The following is a 13,873-nucleotide window of genomic DNA, read 5'->3' on the forward strand; positions in this document are numbered from 1 at the left end:
TTATATGAATAAATGAATGGTATGATAGCAACACGCGGTCGGCAGGGGGCAGTAGGAGCCTGATATAGAAAGCTACCTTAGTATGTCCAGTTTACGACTACTTTTAATTAAATTCGCACATGTGTGTATGTTGAGTAAATTTGCTTCCATCTGTTACTTTAAAATGCGCTGCAATGTGAATGGCTGTGTGTAAAAGACTTTGGCCGAGGTGTTGTCTTAACAGCTGCAGCTGAAAGTGAAAGGTCGACAGAGAACCCTAATATTTGTCTTCGAGCTGCAATATTACTCAGTTCCGTAACGTCAGAAAGTTAAGAGCAAAACGGCAGTTTTTTACGTTACAGTTAGTGGTAGGCAAAGTAAGGATAACAATGTGCGAGAGTAGAAAACGTTAGCTAGGCTACTTTAGTCGACGTTGCCTTTCTTGACTGTTTCCGTTGTGGGATTCCCTTTCGCAAGTCGACTGTCTTTGAAATGATCTATTTCTGCTATGGCGAGAGGTCTGTTTTCACGGGCCTGGATGACAAAGTCTTATCACTTTCAGGTGGGTAGCTAGTCCTGCTGCATTTTGGTTACTGACCAGTGAGTGTTTTATTCGTTTTTGATGAATGGATGCAATAGTTGTCATATCGAGTTATTCCTGCTGTTTTAATTTAACCTAGGCAGCTAGGGTAATGTATTGGCAGTCTTAGCAGAACAGGTAAGATAGCTAGCTAGGTTAGTCAGTTCAGGTTTTGCGTTCAGTTGGAATGTTAGCTAAGGCTGTTAGCTAGCTGGATGGTCATAGTTCTGAGTCTAAACACTTTGCATAGCTAACTTACTCTAAACCCAAGCGAGTGCGAAACATTTCCTAATAAATTCGTGGGTGATGATGAATGGCGACTTAGTCGGGGAGGTTATCGAGCTTGCCGAGAAGACCTGCTATTTATGTTTGCGACAAGTCATGCTAAGAACTTCTACTAATTAACATTATTTCTTATTATTTTTTAAACTCTAGTTCATAACCTCACAGGTGCCCCATGATATAAGCAGAACCATAGTAGGATATGTTTTAAAAGCCAGCCTTTTGTTTAAAAAGGGTAAGCCAACTACTTTGTTTGCTCTGCGAATTTTCGGCAGTGTCCCTGGTGTAGACTTGCTAGTTAGATAGCGTTAGCTAGGTTAGCAACCATTAGTGAGTGGAATAGATTAGGCAATGCCCGCCGAGCACTTCTCGAGTCTGGTGGCTTGATGTCAGTGGTCTGACTGACGTCTAGTGTTGGCTCACAAATTAAATCGAGTACCTAAAACAGATCATTTTGACAATTCTCCAGCTGTCTGCCTATCCGTTTGTCATTTAGCAGGCCTAACTTGCTAATCAAGATTGTGTTCCAATCATTCATTCAAACCTCGTTCGTTGTATTTGACTGTCATTGTGATTGGTGCTTTTTTTTTGGCGAGGGGTGTCTTCAATGTTAGCTAATACTACAAAAAGTACACATTTTTATAGTGGCTTCCATTGTGATGACACCAGTAATCCCCTCTGTAAATATGATCTAAGAGCTTTAAATTAATTTTCACTGTTGTCCCTTTTGAGAATCTAGAGGCTCAGCAGTGTTGCCTCGTTTGGTATATTGAGCTGTAAGAATAGTCTACCACAGGTGCCTGTGGTGACGGAGACCCATCACCCCCCTGAAGGAGAGAGGGTGCTGTGACACGGATCGTCACTTCAGACAGGAGAAATGGGTGCTATGATTGCTTTGCCAGAGAGCTGGCTGGCTGCTGCCCTTTGCCACACATGGTGTGAGGAGTAGGGTGGTGCCACGGAGGCCATCGGGAGGCTCGTGGTTATGGAACCCGCCCTCTGCCGTTAGGAGTTCAGTATAAAAAGTGTATGAACCCTGGTGAGGGACATGGGTGTGACACTGCATGATGAAGGGGGTTGGAGCACAAAGCACCCATGGAAGGATTGAAGCGCATGTGTGTGTGCCCTGAAGGGGAAGGTAGTGTGGTGACAGAGACCGTCAGCCCCTAAAGAAGAGAGGGTGACGACACGGGGATCAGCAGGCAGGTGAAACATGAGGTCTAACTAGCTAGCATAATTTGATGTAGTTTAGCTGCTTTTTGTGCTAAAGCGATAACATAAATGTTTCGGTTTAAACATTTTTATTTAGTTATTTTTTCTTCCCTATCTTTAATTAGTTGTCATTTAACTTCAGTCATGCGCAATAAAAGTCAAAGCTCCTAAACTTACTTGAAATGCTTGTTGTATAGAGATAGCATAGTGACAGGCTTCAGGCGAAAGTACAATTTTTGTGAAAAACAAAAACTTTAAGTAGCTATCGAGATATAACGATTTTATTTCAGAATCTTTTGTGATAGAATAATTAGCTAGATGCAACATGTTGGTCATATTTTTTGTTGACTTGGCCTAATGGCGTTCAAATCGCGTTGAAAGGAAGAATGTAGCTACTGATGAGGTAACGTTAGTTCAGTTGACATTTTTACCAACTCATAATGTATTTTACACTAATACACTGTATATCATACACACAGAAAAACTGTCACCCAAAATTTTAGTTGTATGGATTTATGCTTTGGCTAAAGACACCTGCTCAAAGCCATTTGAAAAATAAATAAAACTGCTATGCCAGAGAGCTGGCTTTTTGGTCCGGTGGTCAGGGTTCGAGGCCAGGTATGGTTGCTGCCCTCTGCCTTCACCACAGTGCAGCACCAACAACCACAATTGCACTCTAAGGGTAAGGTAGTGTTGCCACCTATGTCCGACAAAAAAACCTGTAAGCTGTCGTACTGATGACCAGTGAATCACTTTGCCCACTTTTTTCATTAGACAGATGTAAAAGAGTTAGTGATGGATTTGTGAAGTAGGGTTGTTTATAGCCCTGAATATTTTAAAATATCTTCAGTATCTTTGAGAGGAAACAACTGCTTACCTTATTGCTCAGTGGTTTCTGTTGCCTTGCTGGAAAAACAGGCCACTTTCTGTCGGGTAAGGTGTTTTGGTGAGAAACACTTAATTCAGGATGACTACACCATAAAGCGTGTCTTCACTGTTTTCATTAATGGATACCATCTGTTTAAATATAGCTTTGCTGGATTCTTCAGTATCATCATAAAAATCTATTAATCCATATTTTACATCCTAGGATGAACAGAAATACTGGACCTTTATATGGAAACAGTTTTGTGTGGTCAGAGTTGGGCATATCAAAACATCAGTACTACACTTTCTGCAACTGTGCATTAAGTGTCCCTGGAGAGATAATACATTTTCTGGACTATTAAAAAAAGGACAACCGCAGGAAAACTGGAACAGGTGGCAGCCTTAGTCAGGGGTTTTATCAGGTCATAGCAAAGTATTTCCAGTACTGGTAAATGTATTAAATCAATTAATTAATGTCCTGTAGTTTCAGCCTGATGTTTCTTCACATTGTTCTGCTGTGGAGAACAATTCTTTCAACAGCTGTGCAATGTTCTTTCTTGCTCTCAGGAATTCAGTCAGGATAAAGGCAGCCAGTCAGGCTAAAGATTTGGCATTTGTCTGCTTTATGTATCTGCTGTGTAATAATGAGTCATTCTACATTGATGAGTAGAATGCCAGAGTGAGATCACCGTGTTTGCTGCTACATTTTCCTTAGCATTTGGAGCCATACGTCAGAAAACAACCATTAGTTATGTTCTTAGTTGCCATACTATACTGCTTATATGGTGTCCTGAGAGGTGTCCTGAGAGTGGAATGTAGTCAGTGTGAAGTTGGGGTGCTGACACTACCCTAGGCACTGCCTGTAGCCAGAGTGCTGTCTTGCTTTGAACAACAAATGGCCAAAATGTTTCATGGAGTGCACTTGGGAGTGAAAAAAGCAGCATGTTGGACAAAAATAATCTAACATCAGACATTCCTGCTGAGACAAAACTGTAGTTTTTTTTGTCTTTTACATTTTGATGATGCTGGACATGTGGAGTAAGGACGTAACGTCTTTTGGATGTGTAAATGGATCCCCTCAATTCTCCAAATAAAAACAGTGCCTCTACCTCATCTGTTGGCTAATCAGCTTAGTTCCTCCAAAGCTCATGAAAGCATAACTTGTTGGAGAGTGATTTGTTAAAAGCTTATTACCATACAAAATTGGGGCATGGGCAAACTAAAGAAGTTAGAAAAGGAGGCTACAGATTCCTAAACTGACTTTCATCCTTAAGTCTGTTGCTCAGTCGCACTTGAACACAGGGTTGTATTCATTTGTCGTGTTCATATATATACTGTAGAAAGGCAGGATGTGTCTACATGCAGGCCTTGTATATACACTGGCCTGTTTGCAGTGTTTTACAAAATGTAATTAGCATCACTGAACCTTTCCTATGGCTCTCTTTGCTTTTGCCTTTTGCCTGCATGTACTCTGGTTTGCAGTTATGGATTCATCTATGATTAGAGTTTTTGCTGTTTTCAACTGCACTGGGGGGGGGGGGAAGCCCAAGCAAAGCATGTTTGCACTTGAAGCCTGCAGCCTGTCACTGCTGGATACTACAGAGATTGCAGAAATGGAATTTAATGACCAAGCTCGGGTTGGACCCTGAATGGCTACTATAGTGACGAATGTACATTCACTGTCACAATACTTTTTCTTTTTCAATATCAGCACCACTACTGAAACCTTGAGTGTCAGCCAATGCTTATCCAATGTTTTTGAAACTACTAAGCATTAAAATTAATTACTTATAGTTGAAGTTTACTTATCATCTAAAGTTACCCATCAAAAGTTAAAGTTGCTCATACAGTAAGAAATTCATAGCCATCATAACATGTACAAACCATTTTTATTCCAATAAACTTTCAAACAAAAAAAGGAAATATTACAGTTCAGACAAAATAAGACCCTTAAACTGAAATTGCAGTATAATGCTAATTTGTGCCAAATATCAATTTTAACAGAAATTTTGTATGTAAACATTTAAAGCAAAAAGGTACAGTAGAAATAAATTACTTTAGATAACTTGTGTACATAAATTGCATTTTCAATATAGAATACATCACATCTATGTGAAACTAACCATGTTTTAAAGCATGCTATAGAATGAATACAATGTGAGAAGACATTTTTATAACTTATTGGCTGCCCCACCGTTCACAATTCTGCAAACACTAATCAGAGATAAATGGGTCATTTTCTGCAGAGCCCTCTGTGCTCACTGTATCATATCAGGCAAATTCAACTTTAGAAAATAAGCATTTCAGCTTTCTCAAGTGTCAGCTTTCTTCCTTAATCAATGATATTTGAGGCTCTGCTGAAAAGACTCCCGTTCTCCACATTTTCTCAGCGCGCACAGAGAAATTTAGCTTTTAGTGTAGCCAGAAGGGGAAATCGGGGATTGCTTATGTTCCAGTAGAGCAAGGGATTCTTTGACCTTGGAATAGTTCGTTTGCTGAGGTAGATCTGCACTTACTCAGGAACAGGTACTGCTGTGCTTTTTTTCCAGGGTTTCATCAAACATGCTACAGGGGCTACTCTTGCTTCTGCTTGCAATTTCCACCTGTGGGGAGTTGTTCACTGGCTCTGCAGTTTCAGCTGTGGTTTTCATGCCTTCCTTCATCTTGTCCAGGCCTGCTAATAATGCACATTTTCCAAGCTGCTAAGCATCTGCCGTTGAAAAGTACCTGCAACAGTTAAAATAAGTAAAATTCCCCATACTTATTTTAACATACGAGACAAGAATGCATCATGTGAGTTCCTTTTTTGATATGAAGCACTGACACGAAACGACAAGCAACTTGATCTACATGCACACCCATGGTATATAGAGTATAGTGAATGTGTAAGAGTGGGAGGTACGGTCATACCTGTTTAGTTAAAAGGATGTTTTTCATAGATTTAATCCCCTGGTCAGTTTCATGTCCTTGACTTAAAACACCTATAACACCATGGGAATCACATCACTTGGAGCAGGAGGTAAGAAGCTCACCTCACTTCAGTTCTCATGTTAGCTCTTCAAAAGAGGCCAAGACAGCAGTCCCCACTGATTTTGTTTTTAGTGTGGTTCAGTGTCATAGAGAGCATACTCTCAATCATATGATGCATACTGTTCCACCTTGTTTGCACTGCTTACTGGAGGTGTTGGTCATATTTAACTCTTAATGCCTTCTAGGTGTGAAAATATGAATGTCAAGTGTTTAAAGTGACCCTTGTTTTTGATGGTATTGAGTGCATCACTTGCACTGTGCTGTGACAGTAACCATTCATGCAGTTATCTGCAGTGTGTGCACAAAGCATCCTATACTTGCGACTCCAAGCTGATGCATTTTTTTTAGATGTTGCGGTCATTGTCTTGTAAAAAGTCATGGACTTGGCTCATGTCAATTGGTTATGCTTTTAGCATCTTTTCTGTAGCTACCACAATAGACTCCCCTCAAGAGCCATTATTCCCAGCAACACAACAGGCACGCAATGAGCTCCAGATGAGTTGTGAAATTCACTGCTGTGAAGCTTCACAATCACTTTGAAATAAATTCACACACATTGAGGGTATTTTTCTAAGATTTGTTCAAGTTCATGTATTACTTTTCATGATGCCTCTGCAAGTGTTTTAGGTTTGCTGTATTCAGGTTTACAGTGCTGGTGACTCTTCTCGATACACTCGATAGGCATTGTAGTTTACTTTTCTCTTTCTTTAGAGTTAAATGCTTCCACACAGCCAACATAATAGCAAACATCCACATGTGCTTTGCTAAATAGCAAGCTATTCACTGTTGGTATAGTATTTTGTGATGGCTAAATTGGATGGTTACTGAAGTGCCTTTACCTTAGCTCAGTGAGGTGAACAGTTGCTATGATGTTACGATGGTATATTTGTTACATTTGTATAGCGCATTTTCCAACATGATTTGAAAAAGCTTTACAGAAGTTATATGTACAGAGAATCCGGATCCAGTACACTAATGCACAACTCGAAGCAATAGTGATGAGGAAAAACTCCCTGAGAGCAAGGAAAAAATTTGAAGGAACCAAGGCTCAGGACCCATCTTCAAAATCATGCCCGGCACATATCTGCACACTCAGTTCTCTGTAGCTTGTTTCCCAGCTACAGAGGAACGTTTTGAAAACTGGCCAAACTGAAGCCATGGTAACCAGTACTGCATTATGGAATTGGGGGACGTGCCCCTTGAACAGACATTTTGGCATGTTGAATGTGAACTGATTTTTGCACAGTCTGTCAGTCTGGATCTTTCAGTTTGGTAAAGAATAATTTAACCCTCCTGATGATTTTGAGATGTTTAATTTCAGGCCATCAACAATGTTGATGCAAATGACCAGTGATTTACTTGCACACAGTGTACCATTTTGAAGAGGAAATGGTAAGAACACTGTTTTAAAATCCTGTATATATTTTATGTGCCAGAATTGCATATGTGACTTAACATATCTAAACATATCTTCACTGTTTGATTTATTTGGGGGGCTCAACACAGCAGCCTTGGAAAGAAGGGGGGGAGAAGTTGGGTACAACCCTAACCCACGCCAATGCCATGTCAGTGCTCATCAGATAGTATCTCATGATCAGTGGGCCTTTGGGCAGAAACTGTGATGAACAGGATAGTGGGTAGCAGATGACCTATGCTTGCCAACTAGAGATGCACAGTATGTTTGCAGATGAGGACAGATTTGAATTTATCGTTATCGTTTCAAGATTGGAATTTTATCCAATAATTACAACAGATGATTTTCTTTTATCCAACAGAATAAGCCTTCTGTATAATGTAGACTTCATTTGTATATTACTACTGTTATAAGAAAAATGCTAACAATCTGTTTGTGTCTGTGTAGCTGTGAGCTTTCCAGCCATAGACTTTATTATAACTGCTTCAATTTGAGGTGAAAAATACCATAAAAATGCCATAAGTTATGGTTACAATAATTGTGGTGTCTGATTTACCTGTAACCTGGATTGTGATGGGAAGTGTCAATTAGGAAGGTTAAATGGGAGCTCTGGCTTATGCTCCCCTTTACCTCCTGTCAGACCTGGATTCGAGTCCTGGGTAGGGTGGCTACCTACAGCCTTTACATGGATATGTAAAATTAATTAATGATCAATTTTTAGAGCTTTAACAGATTGCCCACTGCACTGCCTATATTAGATTATAGTTTGAAATTGCATCAGAAACATCCAGCATAAGATGCTAATTTATACAGTATTGGCCCAAGAAATTCAATATTGCTTCATCGCTAATGCCAACAGATGGGCTGGCTGTAGTCAGTAATTGTACAATAATAAAATGCACCTATTAAAATGTAGAGTGGGGAAAATAATTTTGATCCCCTGCTGATTTTGTAAGTTTACCCCCTTACAAAGACATGAACAGTCTATAATTTTCATGGTAGGTTTATTATAACAGGCAGAATATCAACAAAGAAATCCAAAATAAAGACATTAAATAAAGGTTATAAATTAGAGTTTGATTAAGTGAAAAGTATTTGATCCCCTACCAACCAGCAAGCAATCTGACCTCCACAGACTGGTCATGTGCCCATAAGGCACACAAATCAGTCCTGTCCCTTTAAGAAAGTACTCTTAATCTCACCTCATTTATGTGTATAAAAGACACCTGTCACAGAATCAGTGTCTTCCATTCAAACCTCGTGACCACCATGGGCAAGACCAAAGAGCTGTCAAAGCACGTCAGGGACAAGATTGTAGACTTGCACAAGGCTGGAATGGGCTACAAGAAAATCCGCAAGAAGCTTGGTGAGAAAGAGACCACTGTTGGCACGATAATTCAAAAATGGAAGAAATACAAGATGCTAGTCGCTCTCGCGCTGAAGCTTCATGCAAGATCTCACCTCGTGGGGTAAGGATGATTCTGAGAAAGATGAAGTGTCTGCCAAGAATTACATGGGAGGAGCTTGTTAATGATCTCAAGGGAGCTGGTGACAGTCACCAAGAAAACCATTAGTAACGCACTTCGCCGTAATGGATTGAGATCCTGCACTGCCCTCTGCTCAAGAAGGCTCGTGTACAGGCCTGTCTAAAGTTTGCCAGTGAACACCTGAATGATTCAGAGAAGGCTTGGAAGAATGTCATGTGGTCAGATGAGACCAAACTTGAGCTCTTTTGCATCAACTCGACTTGCCATGTTTGGAGGCAGAGAAATGCTGGATATGACCCCAAGAACACCATCCCCACTGTCAAACATGGAGGTGGAAACATTCTGCTTTGGGGCTGTTTCTCTGCTAAGGGTACAGGAAGACATCACCACATTGTGGGGTTGATGAATGGGACCATGCACTATAGAATCTTGAATGAGAACCTCCTGGCCTCAGCCAGAACACTGAAGGTAGGTCGTGGATGGGTCTTCCAGCATGACAATGACCCAAAACATACAGCCAAGGCACCAAAGCAGTATCTTAAGAAGAAGCACATTTAAGATCCTGGAGTGGCCTAGCCAGTCTCTGGACCTTAATCCCATAGAAATTTGTGGAGGGAACTCAAACTTTGAGTTGCCAAACAGCATCCTTGAAACCTTCAGGATTTGGAAAGTGTCTGTAAAGAGCAGTAGGCCAAAATGCCCCCTGAGACATGCACAAACCTGGTGACCAACTGCAAGAAACATCTGACCTCTGTGCTTGCCAACAAGGGTTTCTTGACCAAGTACTAAATTACGTTTTGCCTTAGGATCAAATACTTATCATTTATCACTTAATCAAATACAAATTAGTTTATAACCTTAAGTTTTTATTTTGGATTTCTTTGTTGATATTCTGTCTCTCAGGTTTATTTTAACAATCATGAAAATTATAGTCTGTTCATGTCTTTGTAAGGGGGTAAACCTATAAAATCAGCAGCGGATCAAATAACTTGCATCACCTGTACAAATAATTATTAGACAAAGTGAAAAAACAAAAATTTACATTTGTACCCAGCCATAAATTCTCACCAGTCCCAGTTTATGATGCTATATATACACTCACTGGCCACTTTATTAGACACCCTCTGTTCTTCACTGGTCAGTGTCTGACCACAGGTCCACTGCTGACTGGAAATTATTTCTCAGTCCCCAAAAGTAACCAGCTAATAGCAGTTGTGTTGTCAGAAACTAACTATTAATGAAAGACTGGAGGATGTCTAACACAAACTGGCAACAGATGGACTGTACAAAGGGGCTGGTAAGTGTATAAACCCTATTGTACTGTCTTTTATAGAGCTTCATTTTATCATCTGTAACATTTAAGTTTAGTTATTGATTGATTTGTAGACAAAAACTAAGTCAGGGTCACAATACCAAAGTCAAAAAAATATGCTAGAACGTATTCATAATTGAGACAAAAGTGTAAGGTTTTATCAAACCAAAGTCTTTGCTGACGGGGTTGTTGCATGCACAAGTTATTGAAGCATTCATGTTGTAGGTGTAACTTAAAAAAAGTGACGTATGATGTTACACATTTGTAAATTAAGGAGTGCTGCTTATTTAGGGTTGATAAAACCATGTTTGGAAGAAGCCAAATGAAGCAGTCTGGAAGTGGACATGAGATTCTGCATCAGTGCTTGAATGTGTTGATCCAGACAGGGGCAGACTTGATATTTCTGGTGCCCCAAGAAACGTTATGTCATGACATGAACATCCTGGTTTCATTTCTGTAATTCTCTTTCTTTTTTGGGCACTGCTGGGATACGAGCATTTCATGGTTATGTTCAAGAGTCCTGATTAGCTAGCGTGTTGCGGAATCTCTGGTGTTGAACAATGAAAGTAAGAATGCGTTTAGTCTGAGCTGCTGCTGCTGCTGTTGTTTTTCAGCCAACTGCTTATGGCCAGCAGGGGTCCCCCTGATCTCTGGGGCCCTATGCCTTTGTGTGGTTTGCGTAGTGGTAAGTTTAAAAAAATAAAATAAAATAAAACGCCACTGAATCCAGGTTTCTGTACTGATGTTCCCGCAGGCTCGCCTGTCTTACGTCCGAGTGAAGTACCTGTTCCTCACCTGGCTGGCGGTGTTCGTGGGAAGCTGGGTTGTGTATGTTCAGTACTCCTCTTACACAGAGCTTTGCAGAGGGCGAGAATGCCAAAGAACCATTGTGAGTGTTCCTGTCAAATAAATGTTGCGTCAATCATGTGGATTGTGGAATTTGGCGCAATGAACATGTTTTTAATTCCAGAGCACCACCTGTTGTCATGTGAACTGTACAGCATTTTGTGTGTACATTTCCAGTTCCAGAATGCTGAGGTTCTTCACTCTCTTGCCCACTCCCTCTCTTTCTTCCAGTGTGACAAGTACAGAAAAGGTGTGATCGATGGCTCTGCTTGTAGTAGCCTTTGTGAGAAAGGCTCACTCTACTTTGGGAGGTGTCTGTCCAGCAAGCCCAACAATCAGGTGAGCATCATCGGCCATGTGGCAGTCAAAAGAAATAAAGAAGGAAATAACACTGATAAAACTTGCAAATACCTTCTGTAATATTTTTGCAAGCTGAGCATTACAAATAATCTGGAAATTTACTTAAGTATGATGGAAAATGATCAACCCCTATAATATTTCAGTGGTCTTTCATATGCCTGATATGGATCGCTTTAGTTACAAATAAAGCTTTACCTTTCTCATGGTAAGTTCCTCATTAATAAAGTAATTGGCAAGTTATGTTATAAGTTACACTATACATGATTATAAAGAGTTTTATGTATGGACTAAAAAAAAAATAGTGAACCTGTCATTTTAATTTTGTGAGTGTAAAGTTCTCATCCTGTATTTTGACTGAAGATGCCTGTGAAGTAGATTTGAGACCTTCTCCATGTGTGGTGTCAGGTATATACAGGTAGCTGGGGGGATGTGGATGGGGTGATCAAGTGTCAGCTGGGTGATGTGGTGCACTATGAGCTGGGAGAGGAGCTAGAGCCCAGGAAGGAGACAGTTCTGTTCGACAAACCCACCCGGGGCACCTCGGTGGAGAAGTTCAAAGAAATGGTCTCCAGCCACCTGAAGGTACGGCCACTCAGACGCACATTTCAATCAAAGGCATTCTGCAGCTCAGCTTCTCCTTCGTGCAATAACTGATATTTTTTTTCCTTGTCTCTCACTTTGACCTTTAGGCGAAGGTTGGCGAACAGGCCAATCTAGCTGGACTGGTCACCCTGATCCTGTCGTTTGCCGACAGCAATCGGGATGGCCACGTGTCCCTAGCGGAGGCCAAGTCAGCCTGGGCTCTGCTGCAACTGAACGAAGTCCTGCTGGCCGTGGTTCTCCAGGGCCGTGAGCACACACCCAAGCTGCTAGGCTTCTGTGGTGACCTCTACGTGGTGGAGCGCGTGCCCTACACACCACTGTACGGCCTGAGCCTGCCATGGCTGCTGGAGCCATGGGTGCCAACAGGCCTGCGGCGACGCCTGGATCAGTGGTTCACGCCCTCGTGGCCACGCAAGGCCAAGATCGCCATTGGCTTGCTGGAGCTGGTGGAGGACGTGTTCCATGGGCCATTTGGCAGCTTCCTGGTGTGTGACATGCGGGCGGGCAGCTTCGGCTACACGGAGCGCTATGACCTGCGGCTGGTGGACGGGCGGCGCGTGGTGCCTGAGGAGGCCTTCCGTCGCGCCATGCACCTCCGTCGTTGCCATGACGATGACGACTGTGCGTACGGCGCTGACTGCAGGGCGGCATGCAACCCCACTGAGCAGCGCTGCATGGGTCAGGTGAGCCAGCCCAACCTGGCTCGGGCATGCGGTGCACTGAAAGACTACCTCCTGCGGGGGGTACCAGCGCTTGTGCAGGAAGAGCTGGAGAAGCAGCTCTATGCCTGCATGGCACTTCAGGGTTCAGCCGAGCACATGGAGATGGAGCACGCATTAATCCTCAACAATCTGAAGACCCTGCTGTGGAAACAGATTTCACACACCAAGGACTCCTAAATGAGTGACCCGTAAATGGACACCAGCACAGCTACTATTGAGCCAGGTTTGAAACTGAGCTAGGTTGAGGCATGGAACAGTAAGCGATCAGCATTCTAGCAATAGTGTGCGTCCATTGTGGTACTGACCCATATCTATGGCCCTTTCTTCCAGCAGAGAAATTAGGTGGTAAAAGAGCCTATCCATATTTTTATTCTATTCCAGCTACAGACACACCTCAGACACTCAATCAATGACCCTCATCAGAAAATGGAGCACAACAAAAACAAAACTGGCTGAGGGTTCTTGAGGAGTGGATTGAAAACTTCTGCATTACTGTATCTAATGCCAATGTACATGTGCAGCACATTCATTTGTACTTGCTGTTTGATGTTTTCGGACTGAATCCTGCCAATACCCAAGTGATCACTGATTGTGCACTTACTTACACTTCCTTCAAGTCTAATGAAGGGGAAACTGAAGCTTTTTGCATCCATTGTAGGATGACAACATGAAGTACAGAACACTAAAGCATGTGCAGTCTACAGCCTGTGCTGCCCCTACAGTTCATAGGAGGGAGGCAGTGTGATCTTGGAACAGTGGGATCAAATGCAGAAAATTAAGTGGCTAGTTGTATGGCTCTTTTGGTCTGCAGAGCATGTGTGCTGGTACTGAAATCGGTACGATTTCACCATCAGATTGCTGGGACTGAAATCATCTCAATTTCCTACATTAACAACTTCCCTAAATTCCAGTTATGGCTGATCACTCAGCTGGATTGATAGTCTGATTACACTCAGTTTTATGACTGGGTGTTTTGTATTACAATTCAACTGATCATGAACATTAAATCATGTGCAATCATGTCAACAATCCATTGCTGAAGGTCAGTGTTGCTGTCTGAGAATGAATGTTTTTTTTTTTGAAGTATAAATGCATGACTTTGCACATTAAAATGTTTTGTTGCACTCAGCTGCCTGGGTTGTCTAGTTTAATAAAATCTTTCCATTTTAACAGCAATTT

General features: G+C 41.7%; 1 protein-coding gene across 2 annotated transcripts; it reads left to right on the forward strand.

Annotated features, from left to right (window-relative positions):
• The first annotated feature begins 92 nt into the window (after positions 1–92).
• dipk1aa (divergent protein kinase domain 1Aa) lies at positions 93–13,822 on the forward strand. Of its 2 annotated transcripts, none has more exons than XM_027029849.2 (5): positions 93–541; positions 10,918–11,052; positions 11,241–11,348; positions 11,775–11,951; positions 12,059–13,822. In XM_027029849.2, the coding sequence occupies exons 1-5, from the start codon at positions 488–490 to the stop codon at positions 12,869–12,871; spliced, it is 1,287 nt and encodes a 428-aa protein (XP_026885650.2). In that variant the 5' UTR covers positions 93–487; the 3' UTR covers positions 12,872–13,822. The 2 variants fall into 2 exon arrangements, with proteins under 2 accessions (XP_026885650.2, XP_081578823.1); XM_081722697.1 differs by lacking the exon at positions 93–541 and adding an exon at positions 8,450–10,148.
• The last annotated feature ends 51 nt before the right edge of the window (positions 13,823–13,873 follow it).

This window comes from Electrophorus electricus, chromosome 11, assembly GCF_041902795.1.
Source record: "Electrophorus electricus isolate QZ-2024a chromosome 11, ASM4190279v1, whole genome shotgun sequence".
Classification (NCBI taxonomy): domain Eukaryota; kingdom Metazoa; phylum Chordata; class Actinopteri; order Gymnotiformes; family Gymnotidae; genus Electrophorus; species Electrophorus electricus.